Source organism: Tursiops truncatus, chromosome 16 (genome assembly GCF_011762595.2).
Source record: "Tursiops truncatus isolate mTurTru1 chromosome 16, mTurTru1.mat.Y, whole genome shotgun sequence".
In the NCBI taxonomy this organism is placed as follows: Eukaryota; Metazoa; Chordata; class Mammalia; order Artiodactyla; family Delphinidae; genus Tursiops; species Tursiops truncatus.
The window spans coordinates 77721271-77741945 of record NC_047049.1 but is presented as its reverse complement, the minus strand read 5'-3'; the positions used below and the strand labels follow the sequence as shown (position 1 = coordinate 77741945).

Below are 20675 nucleotides of genomic sequence, written 5' to 3'. Positions count from 1 at the left end.
TACAATATTCGTATCATTATTCTTTAAATTATATTTATATTTCCATATACTGTTCTGTATTTCTGATATAGTAGAAAATTACAAAAAATGAACTTTAGGATATTTAGATATTTACAAATAATAAATATCCATCTGAAATAAGAGAGAAAAACAATTTCCATTACATTCAAAATCAATAAAAATTCAAACTCTCTTAAGTTATCAGAAATGTAAAGTTTGTGTTTTTTTTTTAAGAAATGTAAAGCAGTTTTATGGAGATACATTCTTTTATTTCATTTGACAGATCAGATTCTCTCTTTCCTGCCAGTCAGATTTACAAAAATCTTCCCCTCCAGTACTCATCACTTTTATTATTTGTTAAACTTCATTCTGCCTTAAACATTAAGCAATAAGGACATCATAAAAGAGATCATAATAAATGTAATCAAGATAAGCAAAGTTTGGTATTCTTTACAAAAAGTTCAGTATAATTTTATACTCTGATATTGCATAATACAAACTATGTTTTACATGGCTACAGAAAGGATGGTACCTGAAAAGAACACAGTAATAGTACCAGAGGTTGAATATTAAATTTTAACTGAAATCTAATGGTGCCCTCAGCTCTACTAATAACAGAAAGATTTCCAAGCCTCAATCAATGGCTGATTTTATTTCAAGTAATAACAGAGTCAACAAAATTCTGGTTCAGTTAAAAACAGAGAATTTGATAATGTCACTGAATTACCTTTATAGAATTTGATTTATAAAAATTAAAACAAATACTTGCATGCAACAGGATATTTGTTATGTTTACCTTGAAGTCCATTAAGGATAGAAGTGATTTCTATGGATTTAATATGAGCTGTATCAGAGTTTTTGGCATCAGTAAGATCCAGTTTGGATACCATTTCAGGAGATGGATTTGTCTGAAATGGTGGTTTTGACAAGCGCCGAAGTTTACAGTTCTTAGGAGAATACTTTTCATCTTTGTCTTTTTCTTTGTCTAATTTATTCTAGGTTAAGAAAAAAAAAAGGTATCCCATGTTACCCATAACAGATCATGAGGCATTTATTAGTAACAATGTTAAAATTCATTTTTAACTCAACATTACAGACTATTATTAAAAAACATACAAAGAAAGAATACAAACAGTCCCACAAAACAGTCAGAAATGTTTTTTCAAAGTTATTTAACAAATACTACAGGATGAGAAATAAGTTTTTGTCTAATATTTATATTTTAATAGTGGAAATAAATTAGCAATCAGATAGGCAATTAAGACTATCAAACTTCCCTACTGCTAATAATTGGTGTTACAAAGTCTGTAAAAATTAAATCACAATAGGCTTAAATTAAATATTCACTAAAAAAAACAGAAACATAATTTCAAGCTGATAGTTCTAAAACCTGTAAGATTCTCAATATAAAATGAGAGTTGGGAATTACACAACTTCAAATATCTTCATTCAGTTGACAGCAGGGAGTAACAAACAAATGACTTGCTATAAAGTCAAGTCAGTGGGGCAACCCTCCTGTATGACTGATAATGTTTCAGGAAAAAATGAGAAATTTTTTGAAATTCTCTATTTACGAACAGATGAGCAGAGGTTAATATATTTCTTGGAAACTATTTTTTAAATTTGTTTTAAAAATTATTTATAGGACTTCCCTGGTGGCACAGTGGTTAAGAACCCGCCTGCCAATGCAGGGGACACGGGTTTGAGCCCTGGTCCGGGAAGATCCCATATGCCGCAGGGCAACTAAACCCATGTGCCACAACTATTGAGTCTGCGCTCTAGAGCCCTCAAGCCACAACTACTGAGCCCACGTGCCACAACTACTGAGCCCACGTGCCACAACTACTGAAGCCCACGTGCCTAGAGCCCGTGCTCCGCAACAAGAGAAGCCACCGCAATGAGAAGCCCGCGCACCACAACGAAGAGTAGCCCCCACTCACGGCAACTAGAGAAAGCCCGCACTCAGCAACGAAGACCCAATGCAGCCAAAGATAAATAAATAAAATAATTACAAAAAAAATTTATAGGAAAAATAATTTAGACAAGCTTCTAAATGATAATGTAGAGCACTACGTAGAAGTAAACAATTCTGAAGTCCTGTTATATAGTGAGAATATAGAACATGACTGACTATTTTTACAATTCTCCCAAAGACGGTACGTAATTAGTATCATTCTGGATACTAGAGGAGAAGTTATTCTGTTCAGGGTAGTGGTTCTCTAAGTGTGGACTCTGGCCCAGCGACATTAGCATCTTCTGGGAATTTGTTAGAAGTGAAAACTCCTCGAACCAGACTCAGATCTAGTGAATCAGAAACGCTGGGGATGGGCCAATCTGAGTTTCAACAAGTCCTTCAGGTGACTGTAACACATGTTCAAGTGTGAGATCCACTGACTTAGAGCACGTGGGCTGAATTCTCTGGATGCACTGAGGCGGCTTATGTGTAGGTAGACTACCAAAACCTCTCAATGATTAGTGCTCTTCTCATTTTCCTATTCTTGCCAGCCTTTTCATCACTTTATACCACAGATCATAATATACCATGCATTATGAAGGCAAAAATAGTCTACCCCACGCAAATTTCAAATATGGCTTTTAACGCCTATCAGAGGACAGCCTTGAAAATAGTGGTTCTCACAGTCAGATGAGATCGAGTGATGGGTATACAATATTAAATATTTTCTTGGAAGCTTTTTCAAAATTCACATGCCTCTTCCCTTATGACCCAGAATTTTAAATGCCTGGAAGGGGCCGAAAGCTAAATTGAGAATTAAATAAATATTTAGAAAAAATTCCCCAAGTGTAATATTCTAACATTGATTCTCCTACCCCCTACCCTATCTTCTACCTGAGAAATACTACTTCTAAAACTTGCTCTGTGTAAGGAAACTGGCTTGTTAGTGCCACACACACACAGCTCTTCTAGTAGCTTAGAGCGATGCTAAATGTAGCATGACTTCCAATAAAGACCAAGAGTGTCCTGAGTTGTAGCTACTGAGTTGCTATACCAAAACTTTAAAAATATGGGCCCAATTTCACAGTGAGAAAAGAATAATCACTCTAGGGGAAACCTTTCAGTATTTAGGGCCACTAGGGTATCATTTAGCCAGAAAGTAAATAGCTCCTCACTTTTAATATGAAAATTGAATTTCAGGAGAACTATTAAACACTTCAACTATATATAGCATTCAAAGTATTAAAGAGCCATTAAAAAGATTTAAAAATATTCTAAAACCTAGTTAATGGTTCTACTTTCTAATAAAACATTAGAAAGATTCAGTCTTAGAATGAATAAGCATAATTCTATCATACATAAAAGTAACCTTAATTTCCATACAAGCTCATTAATAGATTCCCCACGGTATCTATGTAGAGTTTGCCTAATAGTGTCTTGTGAACACATTCTAAGCCACTACATATATGGTCAGAGAAAGATGAAGAAAAAAGAAGAACTTCAGATAGGCTCTCCTCTGCCTTCAGACACTTCCTTCTCTTCCTCTAACGGTTTACAGCTATTACAGTAACCCCAGGGCTCCCAGCCACAATATTTAATGACTCCTAGTTGGGAGACTAGAGGTGTAGGAAACAGTTGAAATGGGTAAGTGAAATCTGGCTGAATGGACTTATACAATGTTGGAACTGAAAAAGTCTCAAAGATCATTTAGTACTGTTTTCAAAATGCCTTTCCATAAGCTGACAATCTTAATTGTACGCAAATCTAGCATTTGATAAATTTGCTATTTCAAGAGAGTATTTCCACTCTACTAACACTAATGCACACACAATACTCATTTTGGAGGCAACGTTCCTTAATTAAGAGCTATAATACAGCAAAATAAGCACTTACCTTTATTTTCTTGCGATGTTTTATCTTTGGCACATTTTTATCAGCAGGTCGTACTATTTTATCTGCTTTAATCCATTCATCATATCTAAAATTGAAGGAAATTAACATAAATATAAAACACATACCACAGAAGGAACCATGCCATATTACAGAGAAACTTGTAAATAGAATCAGAACATTTCAGAACTGGAAAGGGCCTTGCAGGCCACCTAGTTCAACTTCCTGGTTCAAGAAATAAAGCTACCACGGCTCAAACAGAGAGATGAAGTGACCTATCCAAGGACACAATGTCAGCTACTGGCTGCGCTAAGACTCAGCAAGGTCTCTGGACTCCTGGACTAGCGCGCACTCCTTGCTCCGCTGCCCCAATGACAAACCAAGTCCGTGCAACAGCTATGAAGAGAAATCCCATACTCCCATATAGAAATCCTATACTTTTTTGTATACTTTGTTGTGTTCGTAAGCAGCAGGTAGCCCATTTTCCCTAACCGTGTCAGGAAGCTATAAGGGGAAGCACAGCTCTGCCAAGCCTCCAGTGCTGAGACACTTCCTACGTGTGCAGGCAGCTGAGGGCCAACAGTCGTGATGGCCTCTCCACTCAGTGCTGGCAGTCTGCATGATTTTACAGGGTGCAAGTCAGTACTGACTGCAATAAATCTACTTGTTTAAAGGGGAAAAAAAAAGACAGTTTATTTTCGTAAAAACTCAGCCAGAAAGAAGAAACATTAAAAACAAATTAACCTCTTTTTATGTTTGAAAGTTATCTACATTTATTCTGGAAAATGGGAAAACTCACTGACATTTTTAACTCAAGAAAATGAACAACTGAAAATGAGCTTTTAAATTAAAATGTCCTCATTACCAGAGGTATTAAGTGAAGTAATAAAGACCTTAAGTCAGGAAGCAAATGACCTGGGTCATTAGCTTATTAATAAATTACATTCTTGCTCTAGATAGGCCTAGTTGTATCTGCAACAAGTCCCAGGCAGAGCTATACTGCTGGTGCAAACCACGGGCTGTGGCAAAGCTGAGGGCTCAGCCCCACAATGGTTACGGCAGTGTCTGCTAGAAGCTGCTGAGGGCCACAGTGATAACTGGAGAGGACGAGGAAAGAATGGAATGAGTTCTAGAAAAGTCTTTACATATCCTTGCTGACTAGTTATGTGGCCCCGGTCAAGACGTTCTCAACCTCAGACTTAGTTCGTTCTGTATAAGGACCACATTAAAAAGATAAAATAAAAAATAAGACTGCATATCACATATGGCTCTTTGAGGATCAAATATATGATAAGTGCTTTGAAATAGTTTAAGTCAAATGTTATTCTTCTACTAAACACACTCCTCTGGTATATATACTGGCACACTAGCACCTACCTGTACATTTATAGTAATTTTAATTTTCCCATTAATACTCAAAATTGCACGATGCTTGACAAGAAAGCAATTTAGTTCCTTCCAAAATTAGAGTGAAGGTGAAGAATGAACAGAAAATATATCTGCCCTCTACAAATTTGAATGTGAACTTCTAGAAGTTGCTCTTACTTGAATATAGTTATGGAAATCAGTGCTATGTACTTTAAGAAAAAACAAAACAAGCTTTCTATCTTCTTATGAGATAAACTAAAAACAGTTCATGATGGTTACACATAACATCAGCATAAGCTAAACGAAGATATAAGAGATTTTTACCTTTCTTAACCAAAGACTACCTGTTGTACAATTAATTTTGTAATACCAGACATTTTGACTACCAGTAAGAGTACTATTCAATTCCACTTGGATTTTTGACATGAATTATTATATTTCAAATTCGGGTGAAACAGTGGCTTTCAATGCAAGAATATCACCAAGATATTGTAGCTTTGATGGAGCACCAAACACATCAAACAAGCAAAAAATACTTACTGTCCCCATAGTTACAATGTTCACCGTGACAGAGAAAGATTTCTTTACGAGTCAGAGGTAATGTATTTTGCTTAAATTCTCTTAGGAACAAGGTATAAGGAACATATACATAAATAAAATAGTGGTTACTCCACATGGTACAGGCTGATGCTCACTGCCTAAAGCTCCACAAGAGTACGGATACTATATGATAACTATTTTCTCCTCCTCCACCCAAACATAAACTAAGGATGGTATATAAGAGGACTGGTTATCAGAAGAACTTTAGTGAGTTTGGGGGTGGAAAGAGGGTTGAGCCAGGCAGGAAACAAAAAAGAAAGATTCTGGAATTAGAAGAAACAAACTATATACGCTTCTAAAATACTTGAACAGCAGTGATTAAACATGATGGTCTTACTATTCTACGTAACAATTTTGTTTGAAAACTACTGAATGTTCTGTATGGTTTTAGGAGATTCCTTGGGAAATTCTTTAGATATGTTTCCTACTAGAGCAATTACACGGTAATGTATGGTTCTATAAGTATTAGCTAATATTTATACTGTGACTCGTTTATTATTTGCCTCTTTCTATTCTCCTTTCTCAGTGCTTTTTGTTTGTTCAGGCATTCCCTTGTTCTAATACTATTCTTTTAGATTTTTTTCTTTTTTCAGCTAGATTTACGCTGCCTTTCATAAAATGTAATAACACAATGTTGTTATTGTTATTATAATTAATATCCTTCAGAACTAGAACATGCCTTAAAAATCTATCAAGAATTTATTTCACAGATTGAGAAACTCAAACCATGGAAGCGAACTCACGTTGCAAGCTACAGGCTTGCCAAAAACCACTATGTGAGGAGTTAGAGAAGAACGGGAAATGGACTGCCTGTTAAACAGTGTAATACTAGAATGATTACTACTAGGCAGGCCAGGTCCTGTTCAGAGTAAGCATACAGAAGAGTCCAGACCAGCAACTGAAAAAGCCTCATTAAGAATGCACAGTATGGGGCTTCCCTGGTGGCGCAATGGTTGAGAGTCCGCTTGCCGATGCAGGGGACACGGGTTCGTGCCCTGGTCCGGGAAGATCCCACGTGCCGCGGAGCGGCTGGGCCCGTGAGCCATGGCCACTGAGCCTGCGCGTCCGGAGCCTGTGCTCCGCAACGGGAGAGGCCACAACAGTGAGAGGCCCGCGTACCGAAAAAAAAAAAAAAAAGAATGCACAGTATGAACCAATCCTCGAGGAGGGAGAACGGATGAAAACAATGCGTGAGAATTTTGGTTAAGGTAGCTTTTTCAAATTACAAATGCCTTTAACCAAACAGAGGTTGAGACCAGTGATGTAAACATTAACAGAAGGGCTTCCCTGGTGGCACAGTGGTTGAGAGTCCGCCTGCCTTTGCAGGGGACGCGGGTTCGTGCCCCGGTCCGGGAAGATCCCACATGCCGCGGAGCGGCTGGGCTCGTGAGCCATGGCCACAGAGCCTGCGTGTCCGGAGCCTGTGCTCCGCAACGGGAGAGGCCACAACAGTGAGAGGCCCGCGTACCGCAAAAAAACCCAAAACCAAAAAAAAAAATAAATAACAAATATTTCAAAATGTAATGAAGTTCCAAGTAGCACTTTAGTTGCCTGACTAATCTTACAAGGAAAAAAAAAAAAAACGATGATCAGAAAATAGAGATAGCTATAACTGATCATTGTATATATTTTAAAAATAGGAAATGTTCTTTCCCTTTATGTAATTACTGATTACAGTACTATTCAGGAGTTCTATTCTCTTTTCTTTTCTTTTTTGTTTTTGGCTGCAAGGCATGTGGGATTCTAGTTCCCCAACCAGGGATCAAACATGCGCCCCCTGCACTGGAAGCATGGCGTCTTGACCACTGGACCACCAAGAAAGTCCATGAGTTCTATTTTCTTTACAGAATACTTTCAAAGACCAGGAAGGAGAGAAACATAAATTCATGTGGGAAAAAAGCAAAACGATACACCCCGAAAGGCAACATTTCCTACTGACACTAAATTATATAAGAAAGAGGTCAATTTAATTTTTATTTTACTAGTGTTTGTTAATTTAAATTAAGTAATATTAGTGGGTTAAGATCTCTGATTCCCTATCAAATACCAAGAATAAAGACTTGAATGAAGGGAATTTAGTTCAGAACTACAGAAAAAGCTGCCACTGATTCTGTTTATTCTATATAAATGTAAACTTTTTATATAGTCTATTTAATATACATTAAAAAGAGATTACAGCACATTTACTTTAGGCATAAGAAAATAGTCAAAGAAGATAGAAAATGGGAAAATTTAGTTCAAATTCAAATATCTTGGACACCATAGAAATCTAAATTACAGGGAAGTGGCAAACAGCAGAAAATTGCAGCTAAGAAATAGAAGACCATGAAATATTTCTCATTTCTCCTTGGGGCACCATACCAAGTACAGTATCCATTCATCCCTCAAAATACATTCTTAAAGAATATAAGAATTGGGGCTTCCCTGGTGGTGCAGTGGTTGAGAGTCCGCCTGCCGATACAGGGGACGCGGGTTCGTGCCCCAGTCCAGGAAGTTCCCACATGCCGCGGAGCGGCTGGGCCCATGAGCCATGGCCGCTGAGCCTGCGAGTCCGGAGCCTGTGCTCCGCAACGGGAGAGGCCACAACAGTGAGAGGCCCGCGTACCGCAAAAAAAAAAAAAAAGAATACAAGAATTTAAAAAACTAAGTCAAATATAAATTTTTTGGTTTTAAAATGCTTCCATCCTCTGAAACATTCCCAAATACATGGACATGCTGTACTTCCCTCACAGTGGCTCTCCAATATTCTTGATTCGCCTTTAAGTACCACAAAGTGAATCAAGACATTAGAACGCATATTCTGATGGGGTCTCTCTACTGTGCAGGAACTACAAACAGCTATTTAGGGCAACAGGTATTCAAAGAAACCACGTTATTGTTAAATACCTAGATTTCTCCCCAAGGCTAGCAGGCCTATTGCTGTCAGCTCTCATGTTCTGTGATAATGTAGCTTGAAAACTAGGAGAGAAATTTAAGCTAAGTGGTTGGCCTACAAACAAAATGACCTGCACCTTTAATCCAAGCAATAGAGTTTTATGAGAATGTCTGAGGAAAACAAGGAAGTTTGGATTATTGATATAAACTATACTACCTTTAGTTGGACTTTAAATTTAGAAATTACGAACAGAAGAGAGTAATTGGCCTGTTTGTGACAAAAGGAAATACAGTTTGCCAGGGCACAAGGAAAAGAAGATTACTAAATGCTTCCATTTAAAAAAATATCAAAAAACAAAGAAAAACAAATATCGGGACAAATATTAACAAACACTGAGTTCGAAAATGAAGACTAAGTCTGTTAATGATTAGCCCATACTTTTTCAATTCAGTTATCAATAAATTCATTGTAATTAATGCGTGGAGTCTAGACAAGTATCTTATCTGATATTTAAAGTACTAAGGAAAATATTTTCAAAGAATATACTGACTTATTTGAGAACAGTCTATTGAGATCATCTAACATTCAACTAACGGAATAAACATGAATGACCAGATGCATGAGCAACTCATTTAACTTCTAGCCGTCTGTTCCCTGACCTACCTAAAATGAAGAAGGTAGAACAGATGATCCCCCAAATTAAAAAATTATATGAAACTCCCAGACTAGAAGTCTACACAGGGCTTATTCACTCGACAGATACTTCTTAGGTACCTATCATGTGACAGGCTCTGCGCTAGGCACTGGGTAATAAATGCACCACAGCTCCTTATCGAGGAGTTTACAATTTAACAGAGAGGACCACACTAATCAGTCATTACGTAAGTAATAATACAAACCTCTGAACCATTCAAACAAAGTAGCTACATAAATATTTGAAATTTTAATGTGTCGAATTAAAATATTTATACAAAGCTAAAAGGAACCATTCAGAGACCATAGCATACTTGCTCTCACCAGAGAAAAACAGAGTTCTAAAAAGAAAACGTTTTGACTTTTTTTTGGATCTGTTGGCAAATCATCTAAGAAATCATTTAGCAACAATAAAAATGGAAAAGAACATTAGTCAACCAGACATAAGATACCAAAATGGTTACTGTGCCCACATCAGTTCAGATTTTGGTTCTGCTTAAACCTAACTAAACCACTTTCAAAGAAATATCATCAGCCATGTATTAATATAAACCCACAGAATAATTACATGCAGAATAAGGATACCGTACAAATAATTTCAACAACAAAACTGAACTGACAAAATACTTAAAAACTCATTATTTAAAATATGCATACAGATTATAAAAGATAAAATCTAATAACTAACCGTTAATATAAGTGAAATATTAACATCATTTGTATGTCGTTTTCTGTAATGGAGAGACTCATTTCATAATTGCTGAACAATATGTATTTTATATCCTGCCTATCTATAGGCAAAAAACTTAATATATGTTATAAAACTAACTTAGCTTTTAAAAACCTCACATCTAAAGTGGAAATTTAGGCCCTCTTTAGCATGGAAAGGAATTCTTTCCCCCTTAATTGAGTAAGAAAATAGGAGGGAAGAAATATGATATTGTAATAGAAAAAAAGACCAAGTCACGATGAAGAGCAGCACTAGTTATTATCAATTATAAACTTTATAAGCAGTTTAATCAATATTTACCTACTTTATGAATTTTCTATAATAATCTCAATTTACGTATTTATCTTTAATGTGAGAGAATATCTAAAGCAAAATTTATAGAGACCTACTGACTACAGTTTAATGCTTTTAGTCATGTACTTAGGATAAAACAAAGATAAAAGCATCATATTATTGAAAAAATAAAATTCTAAGCATGCTATTAACATTTCATATTTCCACTCCATACAACACTGTTAAATCCACATCAAAGAAACAGGAATGGTGTTCATTGTAATAAAGAATATAATAGTAGGATGATAAAAACATGAATATTATAGCATCATCATATTAAAGATTTGACACAAATAGCCCAAGAGAAACGTACTGTAATTATATAGATCTGTTTTCCTAGAGAATTTAACTTTGTAAAATGAAACAAAGGTGTAGGTCTTCAGGCAGAGGTAGTATCAATATATAATGTTAAGAACACATCACAGAGCATTGTAACAGGCTTATAAAGACCACTGCAAATGGTTAACAACTCTGGCACTCATTGTATTTTGTGATGCAGATACTGACTTCTAAAAGTATCCCCAAAGTTTGTTTTATTAATATTTGATAAGCTTAGGGGATTAGTCTGTTTGTGCACATTTAGACAAACATACTGATGTAACTTGCCAATCTACAAAACTATGAAATGGAATAGGTCCAAGTTAATGCTTTACATTAAATGTACCTGTCAATCTACAAAAAATACTAAATGGAACAGGCCCAGTTAAGTAAACACGCAGAGAGAGAACAAGAGAGAGAGAAAGGAAAAAAAGGAAGAAGGAAAGAGAGAGAGGCCATTTGAGTGCAAAAATATATGAGTTTATTAATCTTCTTCACAAATGAAATTTTTATTTTCACTTGCACTGAAAAACTAACCAACTCCAAAGTCATTTTTTAAGTAAAATTATATATATATATATATATATATATATATATATATATATATATATTTTTTTTTTTTTTTTTGCGGTACACGGGCCTCTCACTGTTGTGGCCTCTCCCGTTGCGGAGCACAGGCTCCGGACACACAGGCTCAGCGGCCATGGCTCACGGGCCCAGCCGCTCCGCGGCATGTAGGATCTTCCCGGACCAGGGCATGAACCCACGTCCCCTGCATCGGCAGGCAGACTCTCAACCACTGTGCCACCAGGGAAGCCCCCGAAATTCATTTTTATGTTCCCCTTGTTCATTGCTTATAAGCTTTCGTTTAAATTTCTCTACATGTAGGACTGTCTGATACAAAGCATTTGCGTGCTGTAAAAGAATTTTTCACATGAGCAGTAACATACAGTCCTTTGACTTCCCTAGTAGTTTTTAATTTTAATGCTTTATAGCATAAACAGAAGTAAATAGGCTAGGAGACTGTGACATAAGGGTTTATGGAGACAAGAGTTTGGAGATGACAGTGAGGTATCAAGAAAAGAAGAATGGCACACAGGAGGAGCAGGAGTGTGCAAAGATAATAGGAAGACTTTGTGAAAGAGATATGGGCAATGTTCCCTTTCTCCCCTTAAAACAGGCTGACAGATATTTCCTTGGAAACCATTGTCAAATGGCCTTCATTTATAGTTCTTTAACTTTCAACTATAAAAATAAAGCAGACAACTTCCTAGATAGAGTACCTTGCTTTCCTTTCTATCATTACCAGAATAATTATTTCAAAGCATACGAGTAGAAAAACTTTGTACTCTTATCAATATTCCTAAGTCCAAAGGCATGTACAATGTAAGTATGGCAGGGAAGGAACAGGGAAATTAAGCTGAGAAAGTGACATAAAATTCTTCAAAGGAACAAAAGGAGACAGGGACTGGAAGAAAGGTCACAGGACATGAGCACTTCCAATCAGATTCATTCAAGTCTCTTAGTCTCAATCCCATTTTGGCTGCTAATTAGGAGTTGGGCTCTGTATATTACCCAAAGAGGTCATTTAAAAAACTGACTACCATAATCATATATAAAAATTAACTCAAGATGGACCAAAACTCTAAACATTAGAGTTAAAACTATAACATTCTTATAAGAAAATGGGGAAATTTTCATAACACTGGATTTGGCAATGTTTTCTAGGATACAACACAAAAAGCATGAGCAACAAAGAAAAAATAGATAAATTGGACTTTATCACAATTAAAAAGACACTATTAAGGGTGAAAGGACAATTCTGTGGGTTCACAGAATGGGAGAAAATATTTGCAAATGACGTCTCTGATAAGGGATTAGTATACAGAATATATGAAGAACTCCTACAACTCTTTAACAACAACAAAAAACAACCAATTCAAAAATGGGCAAAGGGCGTGAATAGACATTTCCCCAAAAAAGATATACAAATGATCATATAAAATTAAGTACATGAAAAGATGTTCAACATCACTAGTTATTAAGGAAATGCAAATCAAAACAACAATGAGATACCCAGTAGATTAGCTATAAATAAACACTTTTTTAAAAACAGAAAATGACAAGTGTTGGCAAGGATATGGAGAAATTGGAACCCTAATACAATGCTGGTAAGAATGTAAAATGGTGTAGCCTCTGTGAAAAACAGTTTGTTCCTCAAAAAGTTAAGCAAAGAGTTACCATATGTAAAATGATACAGAAGAGGTTCCAGTGAGAAAACTAAGCCACATCTGTCCCAATTCCCCACTTGTCTCTATATTCCATAGGTACCACTTTTATATACAAGTCCCCTTTTTTAGATTTTAATTTCTGCTCTACATCCATTTTGTTGCCAGAAGGTCCAATCTAGTTCAATATTCGTTTAATAGTTACCATATGCCAGGCATGTACAGAATATTCTAGATGTGGTAAGGGATATTAATGGAATGAATATGAAAACTGAGGGGTTTTTTTTCATGTTTTAAAATTAAATGCACTTCCGTAATGTAAAGTAATGTGGTCCCAATATAAAAAGCTTAAAACAATAGAAAAAAATTTACCCACAGTCCTACATGGAAGTTATATTCTAGGAGGTCAAATCCCTTTGGCTCCAAAAAATAATTCAGAAAAATTCAATATCAGAAAAAGTGACTCAAATCAGGACTGGAAAATCAGGAACAGAATGTAAAATAAGTTAAAATGGATACCAGAAGAATAAAAGAAGGGAACAATTAGAAGGGAGAAAACACATAAAGATAAGAAATGACAGAATGACCGAGGGGTGGTTTTCAATTTGGGAAAAGTAGAAAAGGAAAATAAACCAGAAAAGTAGCTGCAGCTGCAGCAGCCGGAACCCACGTGAAAAGTACCACAAAAGGAGTGGTCAGCTGGCTCAGGCACTAAGGTAAGGCAAGTAACAAGAGGTCAAGAAATAAGGGATGGAATTCGGCTAGATGGGGTCCCTGGTGACCCCGTTCTGGAGGCGTGGTGGAGGCGAAAGCCTTACTGGGTTGGGTTTACACAAAAAGAACAGGAGACAAACTGGATAACAAGTGTAAATAACTCTAATTGTTTTTGCTGGATGGAAGTGGAGCAAAGAAACAGCACAGTAGGGAAAGCAGGGGGAAGCTCAAATGAGATGAGAGGAATAACTGCAGGTCTATATGTGGATGGGAACGGTTTAGAACAGAGTGAGAAAATGAGAAAAAAGGGGAGAATTTCTGGGACCATATCTCTGATTTAGGCAAGAAGGTATGGCAGTTGGAAGATGGGTTTTAGATAGTAGCATGCTTGTTCACCCTAAGGCTAAAGATGAGAAGGCAGAAAACATGGCAGCAGATGTAGGTAAGAAGGTGATGTAGTGGAATTCTGTAGAAACTCTCTTATTTCAATTTTTCAATGAGGTCACCAGCTGAAAGTGAGGATGGGGGAAGAGTTCCTGGGGATTTGAGGAGATAAGAAACTGTATGAAAAAAATTGTTTCTGTAACTATGTATGGTGATGGATGTTAATTAGATTTATTGTGGTGATCCTTCTGCAATACATACAAATATCAAATCATTATGTTGCATACCTGAAACTAATATAATACTGCATGTTAATTATACCAATAAAAACTGTAATAATTAAAAATTACTCTCAAAAAAATGAAATAGTCTGAGAAAGTAGAAAGGGCATGGAAGGAGGACATATAGCGCCCACTTGAGGTTCACAGTCACGAATTTAAAATAAGACCACTCATTGTGGTGGTTTGCTTTCCTCCAGACAGGATCAGCTGCACAGGTGCAGGCAGGGAGTAGTAGGAGTGTTAGATTTCATCAGCCTTCTTGGGGTTTTGTCAAGCAGGTACTACAAAGCAACAACACAAGAGCAACAGAAGAACATGGGGGTTTAAAAAAAAAAGATTCTAACAAATGACTGAAGAATGCGAGCAACATAAGGAGAGGATGAGGGCAGGGGGGAGACGGGGGCTGTACATGCTGGAGAGGCTCTCCCCTCACCTGGACAATGAATTCCTTGCTAGGGACTATTTCTTTGTACCTTTAGTGCCAAGCACAGTATCTGACTTATAGCTGTTGAACTTATGTTTGCCAAATAAAGGAAGATATTTGATAAAAAGCAGCTGAATGTTCACAAAAAATGGGATGAAACCCATTTGTTTGTGAAAGCTTTTTACTAGTTCCCACTCCACCCACTCCCTCCAAGGAGGAGCCAATTTGCTTAGAAAAATAAGGTATTTTTAAAATGAAATTCATTTTCACTTCATATAATATACTTAAGTATAATTCATCTTACTTTCAGTTTTCTATAACTTGTAACATGGACTAGAACTAACTGTTGTTAGTTATTTAAGAGCTTTACAGTTGAAATTTTAGTGTCTCTTTTCTTTTTCTTTTACTTAAGGGTGTCATTTAATGCAGTTGGGAATCTTCAATATTAAAAAAAGTTCTCTAATCAAACTCCCAACTCCTTGATTATGGAAAGCCAAAGTAGAAATGAATGGAGAAAAATAAATCAGCATCGATACATAATAAAATATTGATGTATTTTAAATCCCATGCCAAGTAGCCTAGATAGTTCCAACACACTTGGTTGTTTTACTGAACAAGGATAGCTGTTACTGAACAAGGATAAATCCAACACACTCAAGTTTATGGCCAGTGAATTTCAAAGTAACTTCATTTTCAAACGTCAATCTCATGTTTTATGGCATGACCTAGAAGCTTGAGAGTGAAAAGGATCAATTAGCTAATGATACTAAAAACATTTATAAAATATTAACATCACTAAGAGAAATTAAAACAAATATAACAGAGAGCCTATGATTAAAAATTATTGAAGTATGACTATAATTTTTAAATGTATGGAGATATATTTTTTAAAAGACTAAAAGAGAACACACAACAGTATTAGTAGTGATCCTTTCTTTTATGTACTTTCTCATTTTTCTATATTGAATGCTACTTTTAGATGAGTTTTTAAAAATTCTGTAAAAAAGCATGTGGTGAACTAGTAAATGCTATAGCACTGGACAATCATTTTACATATTGGCCACCATATCTGAAAAATTCTGTAACAATACTGTACCATTTATAAGTCATTATGTGGTTTAGGATCCAGAATTCTGGCTATTTCCCATAAATGTAATGTAAGTATGTAAAAATGTCTTTTTTTCCCATTGTAGCAAGTAAAAAAAAATTGGCCCAAATGCTATCTTGTGTAACAAAAAAATTAAGATTTTCAGTTGTGAAATAAGGGTATAAATGAAAATTAATGTAAAGGTTTAGACAGCACTTTAGAAAAAAAGGAAAAATGTAGAAATTACAAGAAAAACAGTATTTTTCTAAGAAAGATATTATTTTCTTTAAGAAAAACCTGCTTGATGGAAAATGTTTCAGATCAAACAAAACTCAAACATCTCCATACAAAATTTCCAATATGCTGTTGTAATAAACAACTGCCAATAAAGATAAAACTATTTTTATGAAACTTCATGCATATATCTTCATTTCTAATTGCACATCTCAAGTGTAAATTCAGAGATCAAGCTGAAGATCCCCAAAATAATAGGAAAACAGTTGTAGAGCTGATGAGGATTTGCTGAGGTCCTCACTAGATTAGCTTCAGACATGAAGGAGGAGCAAAAATCATAATTATTGCTTATTCATCAATAAGACAGACTCTTTGGTTATTAATCCAGAGAGAAATAGGAATACTGTTATGTTGACTACAAGAAAATTAACTGCTTCATCTACTGAAGGACAATTGTTTTCTCTATGATGCTGGAGTCTGTAGAGAGCCACCCTACAGGTCTTCATCAAGACGGTAAGTTTTCTTCTTTTGAACGTTCATACCATACAAACGTGTGAGTCGTCAGAAGTAGATGGCATCCTTCTCGTTAACACAAGCATGTCTTGTTGAACTAGGTCTTGTTTTTCTTTTCTATATTATTAAAAACTTGAATGCCTCAATTTAAAATCCTTCCTTACCCTACCCAACCCCGTATCAATTTCAAAGCTCAAGTAACTGAACATTCTTTTTACCCTCTAAAATCCAAGTGCTCCTAGGACAGGATTACGCTTTCCTTTAGTAAATCTTTTCTTAACAAAACAAAGTTGCATCTTAATTGCAGAATAATTTTATGAATGTCTCAATTCTTATATCTACTAAGCCCCTTCTGTTTAATGAGATAATTAACAGAAAATAATCAAGCCCTCATTACAGTGAAATTTGAGAAGGCCTAAATTCTATCCATTTGTCACAGAATTTAAAGCATTTTATAAAGGCCACGAAGAAAACTGCCTCATTACATAAACTAGCAAAATAACCAGAAGAAAAGAACTGAAAAAAAGAGGTAAAAGATGATGCAGCTCAGATTATCTGTCTTGTGGGCATTACTCAGTAATTATTAATTTTTGCTGATTCAATTTTTCCTTCCTAACTTTAAACTAACATGTTCAACATTTACATTTACATCCTACGCCAAAGTGGAACTCCCTCTACATTTATATTTAATAAGATCATTTAGTAAAATCAAAATGATTAAACATCAAAAACAGGAAAATATTCTGATAACAGCTCTATCTGAGATCTCAAGTGTCTTCCTTTGAACATGATCATTAATAGTCAGCCCTTCAGGTGAGGAAAATCATGCACCACAGGGGCAGCGCAAGAACCAACAGCCAAAAGGATAAATTACACACGATGTTGAAAGAGGTATCTGGAAAGCTTATATTTCAGCAGGACAATACTGATGATAGGCATTCTTAAAATCCAAAACTTTGTTAACCTTCTTCGTAGAAATAATAAAGAAAAAGTCCCAAACAAAACTGCTAAACATTTCCTTATGACTTAAGCTTCAGAATGGATCAGAATTGCACTTCTCTCAAATTAAGAAAGGTAATCAGAAGATCATGCTTCTAGATAGAGCTTCCTATTGCTGCAGAAGGACAACACAAATTGTACTTTTAAGAAAGAGAGAGTGTACTTTTTTTAAGAAACAGAATTTGCAATGATGTTTTCTTAAAAACTTCCCAAACCACAGAATACAATTTAAATATAAAGTATGAGAACTGTATTCCTCCTTGAAGAAGACACTAGGTACACCGTGAAACTACCGCTGAAAACTTCGATGGTTACCTTTTCAAGGGCTACAACTCTATCACAGGCTACTTCAAATATATCAAACATTCCAAAATAAACAAGGTTTTTCTTAAAAGATATCAAAATGCTCAGATCCCAAAACTGGCTTGCCAACTTTGGATAAAATTCAAACAAAATTTCTTTGGATAAACCAAAGCAAACTTGTACAAGAAGAAAATTCAGTCTCGCCTTTCAGTTCCCTAGGTGAGTAGTAGTCAGATCGTGCACTCTATTTCAGTCAAGCAGACTTGCTCATAACACTTCAACGATACTGTTTCAAACATAAAAATTAATTTCGGAGGCTTGTGAACAAGGCTGTAACGCAAGAGCTGTTAATGAGGAGATAAGGCTTTCTTGAAATAGCTAAAGCTTCCTAAGAAATCACAACTTTAAAATCCCTGCCTACTAAAGGAAAGAAACAAGATTACAAAGAAGAGGTTACTGCAGCAAGTTGGCTGAAAATGCAAGAGAGCAAGAAGCCTGATAACTGGCTTGTAGACGTCAAGAAGCTCAAAGCCCTTTTACCTTTTAAAGAAATTTTTCTATCATTTCACTAATAATGTTGCCTCTATTAATCTACATGCATAACATAAAAATCAGCTACATAGACTTCAGTTTTCCAGACACTAAGGATACCTTTGAACTACTGAAACCAACAAGTAGAAAGTCACTGAGCGAGGCACTTACTTGCCAAAACTACATGTTTTTTGTGTGGTATACTGTGCCCTCAATTAGAATACTAATAAATCTGTAATTCGTTAAATATTAAAATAGGAAATTATTTTACAAGTGTTTTTAGGTAGTAATCACTAGCTAAAACTCAAGTTACCTCACATTCCATCCGCAGTAATGCACCAAGTAAAGGACCTCTCCACCTTCGACATCAGAATCTTTAATACTAGCTTCATACATTTTTTGATTTTTCCCTCGTCCATACCGCACTTGGACTTTCATGCCTGGTGGATAGCACTCAAACTCCTCTTCCGCACTGTTGTCGTCCTCCTCTTCCTCCTCTTCCTCCTCCTCCTCCTCCTCTTCTGCTTCTTCATCATCTTCATCTTCCTCTTTATTCGTTTCATCTCTTGAAAGGTTTAAAAAATTGCAGTTAATAAAAGACACTTCATAAGCTTTTCAGTTCCAAACCACATAAAATGATAAAAATCGTGGCTGTGATTGTTCCGGGAACAGCAGGTTCCAAGTGTATGATATTCTCTGAGTTTCAATTTAATATGAAAAACTAAAACTGTGCAGGATGACCATGGATGGTTACAGAAAGATACATTCAGAGAAAATGAAAACGGAAAAGTAGTGCATTAAAAGAAAATGTCCAACAGCCAGAAGAATAGAAGTTGTGTTGAATAGCAAGAAACTAGTAAGGTCGAATGTAACATTTTTCTCATGTTTTATTGTAAAAGTGTTTTACATCTCAGTTGACAAAAACAAAAATCATCACACCTTATAGCCATTTTCTGACTAAAAATTATTTTCCTTTCAAATATTTCCAACCTCAGGATGTTTAAACAAAACTTTTTACTAGCCAAATGGCTAGTCTTAATAACTTTAAAATAATTCCAACTAAATTTTCAAAAGTTATACTAAATGAAATATTACTTTACCTTTCACAGGAATATCCTACTAACTTCATGTTACTATCCCATCAGGTTTTTTCTTTCTATTCCTCTAAACTTCAACACAATTTCTGCTCTCTTTAACACATATTTACTGCAAGTCCTCTTCTACCAATTCTCTCAACTTTAAAGTTCTGAAGAAATAGGTATATGAGAGGCCAATTCCAAATAATATGAAACTAAAAGTCATTTGCATTCTAGAAGCAGCAATGCAAACCATTCTGGTCTTTTCAATACCATGCACCTTCTAAAGCTGAGCATTCATATTCATTTTATATTAGCCACAAATCTGTATTCAACAAATTGGAGAAAATCTTACATCATAAATCCTTCCAGGCACTAGATTTACCAAAAAAAAACAAATTTCAATAGGAAACTCTGGACTATATTTAGTTTTAATTTGCTCTGCAATATGTCTATACTTATTACAACAGTTTTCTCTCAAAAAGAATCCATCACTTTACAGCTGACAAATGAATAAATGTCATAAAACAGAACCACAAGACAACTTAAGTAATTAAGCTTTAAAAGTTAATGGCTATTAATATTTATATAAAATGTCTTCCTCCACTGATAACTTTAGTTTTATATTCTTATATGCTAAAGTACCAAACGAGCCAATTTTCTCTGAAATACATCACAAAGTCTACAAAGATCCTTAAGAATTAATCCTAGTTTAAAGACTCATTTACAGTCAAATAAGTAGGTACTTAAAAAATTAAATGAATCTAGCTGTAATCTGAGATAAAAAATATGAACTCTGTTACTGAAAATATATTAACATTTCTATAATGAAGAAAAACTTATTAGTAAGGCTAAAATATCTGAGAAATTATCAGAAAGGGTGTTACGGATGATAAACTATTATTAACAACTTTAAGTAAATGATTTATATATACTATATATGTAGTATACACATATAAAATTAAAACAGTTAAGACTTTTTTTTGAAAGAACACTACTTGTTTAAATCATAAAAGTATATCCCTGCACATCAGGGAGAAAAGGAAGTGTATTCTGGTGGCTACAACAGAGATTGATTATGTACCAGAGATTTATCATGCACCTCAGAATCATCATAAAAGAGATAAAAAATATATGAGA

At 35.3% G+C, this 20675-nt stretch overlaps 1 protein-coding gene across 6 annotated transcripts in view; it reads right to left on the bottom strand.

Moving 5' to 3' along the window:
- Window positions 1-20675, bottom strand: part of ARID4B (AT-rich interaction domain 4B) — a 126780-nt gene that overhangs the window by 17007 nt on the left and 89098 nt on the right. For 4 of the 6 annotated variants that reach the window (XM_033841555.2, XM_073793650.1, XM_019941538.3 and 1 more), the window contains exons 17-19: window positions 18773-19024; window positions 3848-3932; window positions 797-995 (exon numbers count right to left, since the gene is read on the bottom strand). In XM_033841555.2, the coding sequence (XP_033697446.1) occupies window positions 797-995; window positions 3848-3932; window positions 18773-19024 (536 nt within the window). The remainder of the gene's footprint in view (window positions 1-796; window positions 996-3847; window positions 3933-18772; window positions 19025-20675) is intronic. The other 2 variants (XM_019941540.3, XM_019941541.3) reach the window with 2 other exon arrangements.